The sequence below is a fragment of the Raphanus sativus genome, chromosome 7, assembly GCF_000801105.2.
Source record: "Raphanus sativus cultivar WK10039 chromosome 7, ASM80110v3, whole genome shotgun sequence".
Classification (NCBI taxonomy): domain Eukaryota; kingdom Viridiplantae; phylum Streptophyta; class Magnoliopsida; order Brassicales; family Brassicaceae; genus Raphanus; species Raphanus sativus.
Genome location: NC_079517.1, coordinates 16,787,146 through 16,803,996, shown reverse-complemented (window position 1 = coordinate 16,803,996; position 16,851 = coordinate 16,787,146). Strand labels below are relative to the sequence as shown.

Here is a 16,851-nt window from a genome sequence, read left to right as displayed (position 1 = left end):
AGCTAAGTTGTTCCTTGATAAGGCGAGAGAGGACATTATCTTAATTCCTGAGAAAATTAAGAAGAAGATAAAGGAGAAGTAGAAACTAATGCCTGAGAAAAAACGAATCACCAAAGAAGAAGAAGAAGACTGTAGAAACTATTGGAAGAAGAGGGTGGATCATGCATTGTTCCAAGTGTGGGGAAGCTGGCCACAATGCAGCTAGATGCAAAATCCAACCAAAGAAAAAGATGAAGACTGAAGCAAAGGTATTTGCATTTAGATTATTCAGTGTTTTTGTCTTTATTTGATCTTCTCTTTGGCTTTACAGGACGTTGGAAGCTCCTCTAGAACCAAAGCCACTTCACTGACACAACCATCTCAAGCAAGCATTTGAGTTGAGGAAGTGTATTGTGTGTGTGTATCACAACATTGTATTTTGTGTTTCAGGGCTTTAGTATTTTCTAGTTGTAAGAAGTATGTTTTGCTCTGTTTTCTCCCTATTTTCATGGATATAAGAAATGAATGTTATTGATGGTGTTGTCTTCAGATGAAACTCATGTTCTTATGTACTCTTTCTAGTTAGTTCATGTTCTTGATGATAGTCTTAAGTTACAAAACAAATGAGATAAAAAAGGTTATTAAAACAACACAAACCGTTTACACTTGTACACTAAAGGTAATCAAAACAACACAACGCAGAATTGTCCACAACCATTGACAGCTACCAAAGTTTACAACAAAGCCATGTAATGAAATTTAGACAACATTGTACGTACTGTCAACCCACATCTTCTTCACTTTTCTCTGTCTTCCTCATATCTTTAATATCTTCTTCAATTGTTCTGTCTTGCTTCAACCAAAGAAATCTCTTCAACCAAAGCTTCTTTAACCCACTTTAAGAGATGATCTTCCCCCTTTCTCTGCAACAAAAATATGGTTCACTTGTTCGTTCAGAAGTGAAGCAAACATATACATTTATTTGATCTCAAACGGGTTACTCGTACCAGCATCACAACTTCACATGAGCGATAGAATCTCCGAAATTAATTCTCCTGGTTCGCCTTGAGAATAAACCTCTAATATTCCCAGAAACGACCATGAACAACTTGTAAGCAAAATTATCACCAATAAAAATTGAGAGTGGATTCGAGGACTTACTCAGATTTCGCAAGTTCCGATTGACTCTTATTCTTCTCCATTGTCACGATTTCAATTTTCCCCTAAATCTCACTATGAACCCTAATTTCATAAAGGGAGAAGAAGACAACGGTAGATGGAGATGTCAGGTTATTTTTTGTCGGGTTATATTATTAGAGTCAGGTTCAGTAGTAATCGGGTTGGGTGTTGGGCAATCAGTTTTAAGTAATCGCGATTTTGGTCGCTAAACGTGATTTAGTTTAATTTACTAAAATTGTTGAAAATCGATGCAATTGATAGTTTATGGGGACAATTGATGAGTCTGAAAGTCTGGGTTGAAAAATTGTTGGTGCGTGAAGTTTGGGGTGCTAATCGACGTCAACCCTATTTTTAAGGTACTTTTTGATATTTTTAAGATACATTAATTGAAAATATTTGAATTAACTAAATATTATTAGCTCATGGTTATTGAAAAGTGTATAATAAATATAAATAAAAATTTCAATTGAAAACATTGATTGTTTTCTTAATATACGCGAATTATCTAGAAAATCTTATTTTCAGGAAAGAAGGGAGTACAAGATTAGACCGTTATAAAAGGAAATAGTACTAATCCTAATCTTTAAGTAAAAAGGACAACAACCATAACTAAGAAAATAAAAACCTAAGTATGCAAGGGAAAAAAAATTTGCTGGTTATAGACCATCCACTATTACATGATTTATAACAAGATTAAGATTAAGATTTTTAGCAAAAAAAGGAAATCTATCTTATTAAAACATAAACATTACAACTTCTTCTAGGTGGATTTTAAAGGTGGACCTCTTATATTTAAATTAAACATCATCCCTTATTTATAATACATACCATATACGTTTTCCACATATTATTACATGTGGATTTAATACGTATCATTATTACATGTCGATTTATATACTAAGAATATAATACGTACCATTGCTCTGAAACTAAATCTTACAATTATATTGCAATTTTACATAATTCATCTGTTTGTCCATATTGCAATTATATATAATATATAGATATCATTCCTATGAAATAGATACCATTCATCTGTTTGTCCATATTGAAATTATATATAATATATATATCGTAAGAATACTAAGATACATATGAATCGTCACATGCATAGAAATTAGATACTAATATATCTGATCAACTCAAATGTGCAACTATAATCCCTGCCATGATTATATACAAATTAGACATAGTATTTGTAATAAAAAATAAACAGCACTTTAGTTATGATAGATGGTGTGAAACCTTTAAGAAACAATTGGAAAATTCGAGTTAAAGTTCTTCATTGTTGGAAACAAAACACCGATTTTGGAGGCGACACATTCGAGTGCATCCTCGCAGATGAATCTGTACTTGCATTTGTTTCAGCTTTTATAAGTTTTTTTCTATTCTATTGGTTTATAAATCTGTTTCTTTTTCTGTTTTATATGGTGTAAAGATTGCAGCAGCGTGCCAAAGGAATCACATTAGTACATTGTTTATTTAAATACATTTAAACACATTTTTATTTCTCAAAATTTAAAATTAATACACATAGGAATCATGTATAACATTTAGTACAAACAAAGATAAAAAAAATTAACACCCGCTCGGTCGAGCGGGTCATGATCTAGTTGAGATTAAGATTCGAACATGGAACAAAAGCTGTAAGAAAATTCTTCGCATATTGCGTATCCTTTAGAATTACACTGGGATGCGATGCAAATAGCTTTAGCTCCCTACTCCTAGGGTTACTTGGACCATTCGCGTTCTGGATTCTAACTTTTGATCCCAAGGTTAACTTCCCATTGAGGTAGGGTCCTAAACGCAATAATTAAAAGCGGGAATTCGGCCAAAAAAACATTGAACGTGGTAAGAATGGCCAAAAAAAACATGGACTTGAGGCTGACCAAAAAAGACTGAACTTTTGTTGACTTTTATCACTTTATTAAGAAACTTTGATTGACCGATCAGATTAAAACACCGTTAACTATCAGTTAAGACGGTTGTTAATCAATGTTAAATATGATCGTTAATTAAAACGACGTCATTTTGAGATGGAATGAAACGACGTCGTTTTACCTATTTTTATTATCAAAAATATGTTGTTCGCGTGGATCGAACCTGAGAACTCATTGCTAAATGACGAGGTTTCTTGCCACTAGACTACTGTCACTTTTAAGAATATCCATAACATGTTTTTTTATTGAGTATCAAACAAATCTCGAAAAATCTAAATTCTTTTAAAAAATTCCAAAAAATCTTAAAAATTCAAGAAAATTCTGAAAATTAAAATTAAAATTGAAATTGCAAATAAGTTTTAAAAAGACTTATAATGGGTGTTTTTTTGAAAACATCTCACAACTTTCTAAAGTATCAAAACTTTTGCAAATTTTTTTTCTTTAAAACAAGATTTTTAAAATTTCAGAATGCCAACCCCTTAGAATAGCACTAAGGGATCTTAACCCCCGCTCTGATACCAATTGTAACATCCCGATCCCCCGGCGTCCGACCGGGGTTATCAAAAGGGAATTATGGACACGCGTATACCCTTTAAAGGCAACCCGCCGTGTCCGTTACTGGTCCCAAGAGTCGATGGACGCATTGCTTTCTTTGAAATTCCAATCCATCCGTATCCATTTACTTCTACTTACAGTCCTGCGCATAGGGAAATGGAAATGGGAGGGGTGAGCAATTAGATTACTCAGTGAAGTGGCTCTAGTCCAGCTTGCCCGCAAGACACTCTACATTACTCTATGCGGGAGCCAGAACTGACCAGTCACTACAATCAATCAATGCAACAAAAGATATTTCATAACGACACCATTTCTAACAACCTAGTAATCAATCAACTCAAAGAACTCATACTCAACTACACTTCACTCAAAGAACTAGACTTCAAACAATGAGCTGACTCGACACCAAGCAACCTAGACGTAGGACCTATAGCCGTTTACGGATGTCCCTACACGTTCCAGCCAGTCCTGAAAGGGGCGCCCTCTCTCGGGAAAACCGTCCCCCCCCTCAGCTTCCTAAATGACTATCCGAACCACAACACGTTGGCCCGTCGGCACTGTCTGCAGCCCGGTCGTAATAGCCATAATTATGCCACTACTCGGCATTGACTCGATCTTAAGGCGCCACTACACGTTTTTATATCCCGCCTCTCGCGGTAGGAACTTCTTATATCATGCATCTCGCGGTAGGCACTTCTTATATCCCGCATCTCGCGGTAGGCACTTCTTATATCCCGCATCTCGCGGTAGGCACTTCTCGTCACTAGTCAGTGCGATGAACATGCAGTGACCTTCCTCTTCTGACAAGACTTATTCAGAGATTAACAATTCCCAAGGCCTTACGAAGCCCTAGGAAGGTATTGTAGTCCAACGGTTTGGTAAAGAGATCAGCAAGCTGTTTCTCGGTTGATACATGCTCTAGAATTACAATTCTCATCTCAACTAGCTCTCTCACAAAGTGATGTCGTATATCCACATGCTTGGTACGTGAATGCTGAACAGGATTCTTAGACAAGTTTATGGCACTCATGTTATCACAGTGAACAAGCATAGGATCAGAGATGATACCATAATCAACAAGCATTTGTCGCATCCGAAGTAATTGTGTGCAACAGCTTCCTAATGCAATGTACTCAGCCTCAGCAGTCGAAAGTGAGACACAGTTTTGCTTCTTGCTGTGCCAAGTGACCATGTTGTTCCCAAGAAAGAAGCAACCTCCTGAAGTGCTATGTCTATCATCTAAGCACCCAGCCCAATCTGCATCACAAAAACCTGCAAGATTCACATTAGTTTCAAAAGTATAGTGGAGACCAAAATCCAAAGTTCCTTTCACATATTTAATGATACGCTTAACAGCATTCATATGTGACTCCTTTGGACATGCTTGGTAACGAGCACAAATACCCACACTCAGACAGAGAGCTGTGAGATACAAGAGACTCCCGATCATTGCTCTGTAGAGTTTCTCATCAACTGGCTTGCCATCTTCATCACGGGACAGCTTGGTAGTGGTGCTCATGGGTGTGTTAGCAACTTTGCTAGTCTGCATTCCAAACCTCTTGATAAGATTTTTGGCATACGTGCTCTGAGATACAGTGATTCCATCCGCAAGCTGCTTGATTTGTAGTCCAAGAAAATAGCTGAGCTCCCCAACCATGCTCATCTCGAATTCTTTAGTCATAGTATGAACAAAATCATCCACCATTCTTTTCGATGTGCTCCCAAAGATGATGTCATCTACATACACTTGGATAATGATAACATCCTTCCCATCTTCTCCTATGAACAGAGTCTTATCAACTCCTCCTCTCTGAAACCCAGCCTTGATGAGAAAGTCGGTTAATCTTTCATACCAAGCTCGCGGAGCCTGTTTAAGTCCATAGAGTGCTTTCTTGAGTTTGTAGACATACTCAGGAAAGTGTGGATCTTCAAAACTCTTAGGTTGTATCACATAGACTTCTTCTTGTAGTACACCATTCAGAAACGCACTCTTGACATCCATCTGATAAAGCTTGATTCTGAAACCACACGCCATTCCAAAGAGTAATCTAATTGATTCGAGACGTGCTACAGGAGCAAATGTTTCATCGAAATCCACTCCTTCAATCTGAGTGTAACCTTGACCAACCAGTCTTGACTTGTTCCGAATCACATTCCCTTCTTCATCTATCTTGTTCTTATGAATCCACTTTGTTCCAATGACATTGACTCCTTCAGGTCTAGGGACCAGCGTCCATACATCTAACCGTTCAAACTGTTCCAGCTCCTGATGCATTGAGTCAGTCCAGTATTCATCATCTAAGACTTCCTGGAGATTCTTTGGTTCTATCTGAGAAACATAACACTCCACATTATTCATCTTGGCCATGAATGATGCCAACTTAACCATCTCCTTGAAGTTAATCTGCTTCTTTCGGGTAACCCTTTCATCAAATAGACCTCCAATGACATCAGCTGAGGAATGATTCTTATGAACTCTTCCTTGATCCAGATCAACTTGTACACCGTCAGATTCCTCCTCGTCTTCGGACTCCTCCTTGATCATTGCTTCCGGAGCAGAGTCACTTGGTGTAGCACAGTCAACAGTTTGTGTGACCCTTGTCTGATAGAATCCCACACTATCATCAAAAACCACATTTACTTTGTCTCCAATGAATTTGGTGCGCTGATTGAAGACACGATATGCAGAGCTGTTAGTAGAATAGCCCAGAAACATCCCTACATCACTTTTGGCATCAAACTTTCTCAAGTGGTCTTTATCATTCAGGATATAGCAAAGGCACCCAAACACGTGCATGTGACTAAGATTTGGAGTCTTACCTTTCAGTATCTCATAAGGTGTAGTCTTGGTTTTAGGCTTAACATACACCCGATTTATCACATAACATGCAGTGCTGACAGCTTCGGCCCAAAAACCAGGTGGAACATTGTTTCCACACAACATTGCTCTTGCCATCTCTTGTAATGTGCGATTCTTCCTTTCCACCACTCCATTCTGCTGTGGTGTTCTGGGTGCTGCATACTGATGTCGGATCCCTTGGCTTTGACAGAAACTATCAAACTGCTCATTCTGAAACTCTCCACCATGATCACTCTTGATCTGCATAATCCCACCTTTCTGTTTCAGTTGCAATGCAAGAATCCTAAAGCTCTCAATGGCATCAGACTTGTTTCGTAAGAAATCAACCCAGGTGTATCTTGAGAAGTCATCTACCATAACAAGAATGTATTTCTTTCCTGCTATGCTTTCAGGAGTAATCGGACCCATAAGATCCATGTGCACCAGCTCCAGCAATTTCTTAGATCTAATTTCAGGAATTCGTTTGTGTTGCACCTTGACTTGTTTTCCTTGACAGCATGCTCCACATACAGTATCAGTTTGAGATTCTAGATCTGGAACTCCCCTTACTACTTCTGCATTAACCAGTCGAGTTAGTCCATTGATGTTCATGTGACCTAGTTTTTTATGCCAGAGATCAAGCTTCGAAGTGGTAGCTGAGCAGCACACGTTTGTGGGCTTCCACATGTAGCAGTTGTTTCCAGAACGAATTCCACATAGTATGATGTTCCCTTGTGGATCAACAGCACGACATTCTTTGCTATTAAAGATCACTTCTAGACCTTCATCGCATAGTTGACTAACACTGATCAGATTTGCCTTAAGACCATCAACATAGTAAACATTGATGAGGCGGGGTAGATCTGGTCTACTTGTTTCTCCAACTCCTCGTATCTTTCCTTGTCCTCCATCACCAAACGTCACTTTCCCTCCTTTAATGGGTTGGAGTTTCTCAAGATGTTCATAGCTTCCTGTCATGTGTTTGGAACATCCACTATCAAAGTACCACGGAGAATCGCTTTGAGAACTCCCATCAGCACTAGTGTATGCGACATGACTAACCAAGTTGAGCTTTTCTGATACGCTTGTGAAGTTGCATGCTAGGTTCAACTCTGGTTCCTTGTGTGACTCAGGAGATTCCGTGCGTGACACTTTGAGAACACGATCTTTATAGGTTGGATATAGATCTCTTTTGGCAATCCAGACATGTCCATACATGGAGGGTTCCATGAAACACAGATTTAACCTCCAAGCTCGTTCGTATTGGTGCCTGCGAAAGTAGCAAAAACTGACATGATGACCGCGTTTTCCACAGAAGTGACAACCATTCCCACGACGTCTTGCTCGAGGATTAGACACAGCTTTTCCAGAGTTCTGAAGAGCAGGCTGAGCTTGACAAGGACGAGGTTCATCTACCTTTTCCTTTGTGGATGCTTCTTTTACAAACATCACTTGACGTTCTTCTTGATCAGACTTCAAAGTAGATCCCTGGAACCCAAGACCTCGACTTGTGCTAGGACATTGTCCCAAGGTAAGCAGATGATCTAGGGACTTAGTACCAGTTGACAACATTTTAATCTTCTTCAGTTTTTCAGCCAACTGACTCTCCAACAACTTGCTCTTATCTTTTTCTTGGAAGAACATCTCGCTCAACTGATTGAATTTACCCTCAAATTCCTTATGACACCGTTCCTGCTCCGCCATTGCTCGTTTCAGTGCAAGAACTTCTTGATCAGACTCCTTTAAGATTGAAGGGATAGTTGATTGTGTTATCGGCTTCTCAAGTTCAAGAATGTTTACTTGTGCTTTCAGCATTGCTCTATCCTTTAATAGCTGAAGGTTCTCGTGGCTAAGCTCCGTAAACTGGTCAAACAGTGCCTTGTACTCAGTTTCCAGGTCGTGATTAAGTTCATCTTCTTCCTCTTCTGTTACGTCTTCCTGAAGATCAGAGATTGAAGTAGTTACATCATGGGCCACGAGTGCCATGAAGTTTAGGTGTAGTTCCCCATCATCACTTTCACTGTCTGATTCTGAATCACTGAAGCTCACAAGTGACTTATCTTTCTTCAAAGTATTAGGACATTCGCTACGAGTGTGACCATAGCCCTTGCATTCAATGCACTTGAGTTCCTTCCTCTTAGCGAGTGGACATTCATTCTGAAAGTGTCCAAAACCCTCGCATTCATGACACTGAAGTTCCTTCTTCTTCTTTGAAGCATCTGACCGTGAGGACTGTGTGCCATTACGATCTGATTCATTCCTCTGAAACCTACTGTTTGATCTGCTACTCCCTTTCTCAACTCGCCTCATGAACTTGTTAAAGTTCTTTGCCATCAAGCTCAGATTATCCTCAATCTTAGAGACTCTGTCATTGTCTCTAGTGTCAGCAGTGAAGGCAATGCTCTTCTGAGTAGCTTCCTGTCGATCAGTTTTTTCAAGGTCATGAACCTTCAGAATCCCAGAGAGTTGATCAAACTTCATCTCATCAGTGTCAACTGCTATGTTGAGAACTGCTTTGTAAGCTTCAAATCTAGGCGGTAGACACCTTAACAGCTTCTTCACCAGATCTTTCTCTTCATACTTTTTTCCTAAGACTGAAGATTCATTAGCTAGCTCACTAATCTTGGATATGAACCCATCGATAGGTTCATCATCTCCCATGCGCAAGTTTTCAAACCTTGAGGCTAGATGATCAATTATGGTCCGTCGCACGCTTGAATTTCCTTCAAAGTGATTGATTAAGGTATCCCATGCTTCTTTGGCTGACTCACACCCTTGAATGATTTTGAACTGCTCCAAATCGACAGCTGAGAATATGACAGTTAATGCCTTAGAGTTGTATTTTGATGCTGATTTATCAGAATCTGTCCACTGTTCCTTAGGCTTTGGACCCAAGGTTTTGTCTTCCATCATCACAGTAGGTGGTGTCCACCCGTCTTCAACTGCTGTCCAGGCATCCTCATCGATCCCTCTGATCACATGTCTCATCCTCGCCTTCCAATGTCCAAAGTTTCCGCCATCAAGCATAATAGGCTTATGCAGCGTGATAAGCTCCTTCATGTTGTCCATGAAATCCGCAGGACCTCAACCTGTTAGTAGTACTTGATACCACAGAGGTTTCCTGCTCTGATACCAAATGAAAGTTCAGGGACAAACGAATATAAGGAGCACACAGAGAATCCAAGAACACTCTTTCTTGTATATTAGAAATCACTTAAACAATCTCCTAGATCTGTTTAATCCGAATTACTCTCAGTCACACACGACTAGAGACGGACCAATTTCTAATCTCTTAAACTCAGTAGATCGAGCTTCAACACCCTGAACTCGATCACCTCTTTACTTGACAAGACAAACCCTTGCTCAAGCTTTTTCCAATTAGCGTACTTAACCTAGATCTGCCCTAGATAATCTAGTTAAGTAGCCCTCATCGAATATACTATATTTCCTAATATCTCGATGCAATCTAATCTTCCATATCTTCTTTACTTGATAACCACGTTATGCCACGTCATAGTTTCCATAACCGACTCTTTCCATTGTGTCACACATCGATCACATGTGTGACACAGTCTTCCTCTCTTCTTCACGATCACAGCTCTTTTCTTGAGCTTACATCTCACCGTCTTTCTCTTTCTCCTTCCTTTCTAACACATGAGAAATTTTTTTCTCCAACCAATCCAACTTAAAACCAGCATCAGTCAAGGATTCTAGTGCATAATACGCCTCATCCAGATCATCCTTGGGGAGCTTGTGAGGCGACTGGCACAGAGTATCTATCAGACTGAGTAGCAAACTCATGTAACCTGTCCTAAGATTTGGGTTCTTTAGATGGACTTCAGTAGCAGTTTCTGGATGCTTTTCAAACATACGGCTCACAGATTCCACCTGAAAGTGAAAACGTAGATACAAAGTAGAATCTATATTCCCGAGACACCACAAAAGCACCTTGTTATACAAGTTAAAATATTAGGTTTTCACTCGTTGGTGAAATTTCTACACAAATTTTTTTTTAAAAAGTTCTTAAATTCCTACCTGTGAAGAAAGAAGGTGAAACCCATTAACATCTACTTTGCCAATAACTTCAAGAAGTTCTATCTCGGCAACAATCTTGAGCTCCCCATTCACCAGGAACCCACTATCTTTGGCATTAATTTCATCAAGAGAAAGCATGGATGCAAAACCCCAGCCGTTAGCCTTCTCTTCAAACCAGTTTTGTCCTTCTGTAAAAACACAAACCGTTCATATAATCAAGAACTACATGAAATTGCTTATAATTTATAACCTTGTACAAAATAGAATTATAGTAAAACAAGGGACCTATTTTGTTGTTTTTCTTGTTTTTTTTTGTTTTCTGAGAAAACAAGAGACTTTCTTTTTACTGGAATTCTATGTTAGAAGGTTCCAATTGTTGTAAGATGTGATGAAAGCAGGGCCTTCCCTAACATTTATGGGGTCATAGTAATTTTTAAGGTAAATTCACGATAAAATTTTCCTTATTTTTGGCACCATAGAACACATACTACCTCTTAAAAATTGAGAACCAAGACGAATGTTTCATGTGGATGGATGAAACATTAATATGTTATATGGGTTTGTTACCGTGATCAACTCATTATTTTTTGTTTATGATATTGCCATTGAAAATAATTTGGAGACGGGAACTACTTCAAAAGGACCAAGGAATGGAAAACTTTTACCATTTTGCCGGGAGAGGGTCTCCGAACGTTGATTTACAACAATGAGGCGAAATCGTACGTGTCTTCTCCATCCAGATGGCAAGGATTCATAACCGGCGACTTCCAGAAACAAAGACAAAAAGTTATGACCCTTGTTTCCTTTAGGATATGCATTAAGTTGCCTGCAAGAAAAAAAACGAAGATTTAAGCAAAACTGTGGATATATGTATGAAAACACAAAAAAAACTTTTACCATTTGCAGCCACGGACGACGAAAATATCTGACAATATATTCACCGATTTCAAAGAAGAGAAATCTTTGATCATCCAAGTGAACTTCTTATCAAACTTCTTCTCCATTGATCTCGATGAAGAAACGGAAAACCCTAGAACCTGAGCGGCTATCAACACAATTTTTTTGACTTAGATAGTCAAATATATAAGCGATATTGATATTAAGATTCCAATATTCCTAAACTCGTCATCAATGATTTACGCAAACTACAGATATTCTCCAATGTAAATATAACTTTATGAGTTTGAAAGCCACCCTAACCCATTGAATTGTAATCGTTACGTACACCATATGCACGAATGAGAATAGCTTTCATTTCCTCTTAGGGTTACTTCGAGCATGTGCATTCTGGATTCCATAAACTAGTTTACGTATACAAATGCAAAGTTATTTATATACGGTCACATACCAAAACATAAAATAAATTAGGGAAAAATATTGTAAGAATTAGTGTCAAAGAGTTGGATAATTAAGATTTCGAAATTTAGTAAGAAGAGAAATATTGTAGTGTTAGGTAGAAAGCTCTGTATTTACAGAACGTATCTAATACAGATTAATAAGTAAAGAGTAGAAGATTAATGCTAACTCATCGATTGGATTTTGTAGCGTGGACGTCAAGCCACATATTTGGACGTGAATCTTCCTATTCATGTCCTAAGAAGTTTCAAGAAAAGTAGAGGTTGTGGAAACTTCCGCTGTAGTTCATCTATATGTAAAGAATGAGCATACCAGAACATCAAGTAAGAAACTCTTTGATGAATCAAACAACAGAGCAAACCTTGAAACCGAGCACAACAGAATTATGCCAGTTTCTACATCATGGTTGTCTTTCAAAACCAATATTGCTGCAACTTAATTATATTCTTCAAAACTGAAGGGAGATGAATCAACTTAAACCAAACCAAACTGAGTTCAAGCATATTAAACCGAATCAAACAAGCTTTAAACCAATTCATATGAAATTTGTTTTTTAGATTATGAGTTGTAACTTTCACAAGTAACTCAGTCTGTTATTTTTTCCCCCTTTACTTAACCAGACTGCTCTTCTTCTTTTCCTTCACTTCATTAAGCTTCTTCACCAACCACTCCACCTCCAAGCCAGTATCTTTCATGTAAGCCAGTACTTTCTCTGCTTCGACCATATCATCAAGGGAAAGCTCCTGAGGTGTTTGGCACAAAGTCTGAGTAAAACTGAGCAAGACATTCGTGCATGCAGTCTTCAGATATTGGTTCCTTGCACGAAATTCTACTACACTGTCTTGGATCGAGCTCACAGATTCTACCTGCTAATTGAGACACACACAGGAGTATGGTATGATAAAGACCTGAAAACTAAAGTCATTTAAGAAGAAACTAAAACGTAAACCCCACTGACATCAGTTATGTTACATATACCTGGCTCGGAGGATTTGTCTCTTCAGGTTTCTCCGAGGAGCCAACAACCTGAAGAACATCTACCTCGGCAACTATAATGAGTTCGTCGTTTACAAGGAACCCTTCATTTTTGTCATGGATTTTGGCTAAAGGAATCATAGTTGGAAACCCCCACAGGGGTTTCTTTTGATCAAACCAGCGATGTGATTCTGTAGAATTTCATGACAATAAATCAAAATTGAATTATAGTACTGCATGAACGCCCTGTTACATCTAATCAATATCACAACTCATAAAGACATCATATGATTCATATCATAAAATAGTAATTTGCAGCATAACAAGGCCCATGAGTAAAAAAATGCATAAAATACACAAAGTTTACTTTGCCATGGATGAATGAAACGGAATTTAAAAAAAAAAATCAGTAGAGTTAAGTAATAATCACTTTTGAGTACTGAGGGTCCTTCCGAAACTTGTTTTGCTATTGTTAACCGAAATTTTATCAATCTTCTCCATCCAAAAGGCAATGATTTAACATCAGCAAATTCCAGAAACAGAGATAAGTGGTCACTAACAGGTATTCCCTTGGGATAGACAGATAGACGCCTGAAGAACATGAGAAGAAACGGTTTCACTAAGCCAAACCATAGAGCAGTAAGAAGTATATTTTTTTTTTTACCATTTGCAATCACCAATCTGGACTGTAGGAGAATAAAACTTCTCACGCAAAGAGGAAAATTCTTTGATTACCCAGGCGAACTTGTGACCAACTTGCTCTGCCATTGGAGTGAGAAAGGATAAAGTTTTGAAGTTCTATTATGGATGAAACTGGATTAACCAACACTAAAACAAGTTTTTAAAGGCATCTCAAATAAACGAGCAGGAACGCGAACAGTCTTGACCTATTTTGTCATAACTACGAATTAATAAATGATAAAAGACTTCTCGATCCTCTTTATTGATTGCGACTCTTCAAATGCGGTATATGTTCGTAGCAAGAGAGATTCGCTTTTATTTAACGAAGATCATAATTGTAATACTTTCTTTCAAAAATGTGATATGAAAATCTATGAAATAGAAAAGCAAAACCAAGTCTGTGAACTCTAAAAGCAAAACCAAGTCTGTGAAGTGTGAACTCTAAAAGCAATTACTTTCGAACCAAGTAACCTAGCTTAAAACATTCTGTTAATTGAAACCAAGGGACACCATCCTTACAAGAGAACAGACGTCTTAGAATTTATTTATAAGGTTCACTCAATCCTTCACCATATTCAAAGATTGGGCACATAGAGGATATCCGAAAAAGAGGCATTTTCGAAATAAATAATAATACAAACTGAAGCATATTTGTTACTTAATTCGCAAGTAAGCACATAGAAAGATTAAACAAAAGACTTTTTCAGTGATACAAGTACAACGGAGCATATGCTAAGAAGCAGAGCTTCGCCTAACATCAAATAAGAACATAACTACAAGTGTCTAATGGCTGCAGATTATTCAATAATATCATCAAATGAGATAGGAGTTTTTGCAGCCAGCGCCTTTGACTTCTCCTTCCCCAGTTGAGCATCCACGTCTGAGCACTTCTGCTTCAAATCTTTCAACTCTATCTCAATCTCTTGCCTACGAATCTCACCATCTTTCGCTTTCTCCTTCATTTCTGAAACTTGAGAGATTTTCTTCTCCAACCAATCCAAATTAAACCCAGCATCGGTCAATGATTCCAGTGCATAATGAGCCTCGTCCAGATCATCCTTGGGGAGCTCTTGAGGCGACTGGCGCAAAGTATCAATCAGGCAAAGTAGCAAATTCATGTAACCTGTCCTAATATTAGGGTTCTTTAGATGGACTTCAGAAGCAGTCTTTGGGTGTTTTTCAAACATACGGCTTACGTTTTCCACCTGAGAAGGAAAACAGATATACAAAAAAAAAGCATCTTGTTAGACAAGTTAAGTTCATCATGTTTTCACTCGTTGCTGAAATTTCTGCACACAAATTTACAACATCCTTAAATTATTAGAGCATTTCCAAGGGTTCACTCTATTTTTTACTTTAAAATAGAGTGACTCTATAATAGAGATGGAATTTACTCCAATTGTGCTCTATTTTAGAGTAGAAAATAGAGTGATGAACAAAGAAAAAACAACTTACTCTATATTTGGAATAAACCTATTTTTCACTCTATTATAGAGTAAGAAATAGAGTACCATTGGAACATTTTTTACTCTAAACTCTATTTTAGAGTGAAAAATAGAGTGGAGTTGGAGATGCCCTTACCTGTGAAGAAAAAAGATGAAACCCATTAACCTCTACTTTGCCAATAATTTCAAGAAGATCTATCTTGATAGCAATCTTGAGCTCCCCTTTTACCAGAAACCCGCTATCTTTGGCATTAATTTCATCAAGGGAAAGCATGGATGGAAAGCCCCAGTTGTTAGAACATCTCCAATGTATTACTCCAAATTTTACTCCAAAATGATGCAACTCCAAAATAGAGTAAGGTTTTACTCCAATGTATTACTCCATTTTTTACTTTAAAAATAGTTAATAATTGTTAGTAATATCTTATACTTATAAAAGTTTACCAATTAACCCCAACTATTTTATGTTTGCAAAACTGCCTTAAAATATAATTTATTTAAATTAAATATTTATTAGTAAAAGGTACAAAAGATCATAAAAATAGAATAAAATATAATATATAAGTTGGTTCAATAATAAGTATTAGAATATTCTTCCCACAAATGATCAACTAATGCATTTCGTAATTAAAAAATGAGCTTCTTTATTTTTGATATTCCTAAATCGAGCAAGCAAATTTTAAAGCCGGGCATTTAAATCACTTATTTTATGTTATTTTTATTTTATATTATTTATGTTGTTTAATTATGTTATGCATTTTATGTCAAATTATTAAATAATAAAATATCTTATTTTCATGTTATTTTTTCATTTTAAAATATTATTTAAGTAAGAAATAAGAACATTAAAGATTTAAAGGATCATTTTATAAATAAAAAAAGTTCAACTCCAAAATAGAGTAATATGTAAGATTACTCCATAAATAGAGTAACCCTAGTCATTACTCCATTTTGGAGTTGAAAATAGAGTGGGGTTGGAGAGAATTTTACTCCAAAATGATGTTTGGAGTAGAAAATTGAGTAGGGTTGGAGATGATCTTAGACGTAACATCAAACCAGTGTTGTACTTCTGTAAAACCACAAATAATTATTCATCTAATATAGAGTTACAATGAAATATGCTTATGTGGATTGAAGAACAATGTTCGACCTTAAGAAATATAACGAAATTAATAACTCTTTTAGACCGACCAGAACGAGGATATATTACCAAGTTGCCGGGAGAGTTTCTCAGAACGTTGATTTACAACAATGAGGCGATATCGTGCGTGTCTTCTCCATCCAGATGGCAATGATCCACAATCGGGGACTTCCAGATACACTGACAGAAAGTTATCAACCTTGTATCCTTTGGGATAAGCACTAATGTACCTGTAGGAAAAACAAATTAAGCAAATTTGTGAAGGGTATTAATGAAAACACTTGAAAAACTTATACCATTTGCAGCCACTGACGACAAATTTATCTGAAAATATTTTATCATATTGCAAAGAAGAGAAATCCTTTATCACCCAAGTGAACTTCTTATCAACTTTCTTCTCCATTGATCTCGGTGCAGATACAAACAAACCTAGAACCTGAGTGACTTAACACAATATTTTTGGACTCAGATACGGCAATCTCGGGCCTTGTAACCAATAGGAGTTGCACGACTCTCCAGTATCCATATATAACCAATTAATGATTTTTTTTATAAATTTAAAAATTAACTTGTCAAACAAACTTTGGAGCATGTGCGTATATGGAAATTAAAGACTTTTGAGTTCCAAAGCCACTCTCTGAATGCTAATCGTCAAGATTACGTATACAACAGGAATGGGAATCGCTTTCATTACCCTCCCAGTGTTACTTGGAGTATGAGCATTCT

The 16,851-nt window shown here is 37.3% G+C and overlaps 3 protein-coding genes and 1 long non-coding RNA gene across 5 annotated transcripts; all 4 read right to left on the bottom strand.

Moving 5' to 3' along the window:
- Nucleotides 1-680: 680 nt before the first annotated feature.
- LOC108816281 (uncharacterized) lies at nt 681-1,302 on the bottom strand. The gene is made up of 3 exons (XR_001943815.2): nt 1,141-1,302; nt 987-1,058; nt 681-902 (listed from the first exon to the last, which is right to left on the bottom strand). It is a non-coding gene; the product is annotated as an uncharacterized LOC108816281 (long non-coding RNA).
- Nucleotides 1,303-9,816: 8,514 nt separating this feature from the next.
- On the bottom strand, nt 9,817-11,666 carry LOC108816289 (protein RESTRICTED TEV MOVEMENT 3-like). Its single transcript, XM_018588870.2, has 4 exons — nt 11,425-11,666; nt 11,193-11,353; nt 10,528-10,715; nt 9,817-10,380 (listed from the first exon to the last, which is right to left on the bottom strand). The coding sequence occupies exons 1-4, from the start codon at nt 11,529-11,531 to the stop codon at nt 10,105-10,107; spliced, it is 732 nt and encodes a 243-aa protein (XP_018444372.1). The 5' UTR covers nt 11,532-11,666; the 3' UTR covers nt 9,817-10,104.
- An 825-nt stretch (nt 11,667-12,491) lies between these two features.
- LOC108815563 (MATH domain and coiled-coil domain-containing protein At3g58410-like) lies at nt 12,492-13,626 on the bottom strand. Its single transcript, XM_018588126.1, has 4 exons — nt 13,523-13,626; nt 13,289-13,449; nt 12,862-13,049; nt 12,492-12,749 (listed from the first exon to the last, which is right to left on the bottom strand). The coding sequence occupies exons 1-4, from the start codon at nt 13,624-13,626 to the stop codon at nt 12,492-12,494; spliced, it is 711 nt and encodes a 236-aa protein (XP_018443628.1).
- Nucleotides 13,627-14,196: 570 nt separating this feature from the next.
- LOC108816480 (MATH domain and coiled-coil domain-containing protein At3g58360-like) lies at nt 14,197-16,528 on the bottom strand. Of its 2 annotated transcripts, none has more exons than XM_056990456.1 (5): nt 16,422-16,528; nt 16,195-16,355; nt 16,029-16,053; nt 15,121-15,286; nt 14,197-14,744 (listed from the first exon to the last, which is right to left on the bottom strand). In XM_056990456.1, the coding sequence occupies exons 1-5, from the start codon at nt 16,526-16,528 to the stop codon at nt 14,337-14,339; spliced, it is 867 nt and encodes a 288-aa protein (XP_056846436.1). In that variant the 3' UTR covers nt 14,197-14,336. The 2 variants fall into 2 exon arrangements, with proteins under 2 accessions (XP_056846436.1, XP_018444560.1); XM_018589058.2 differs by having other exon boundaries at nt 16,029-16,062; nt 16,198-16,355.
- Between the last annotated feature and the right edge of the window lie 323 nt (nt 16,529-16,851).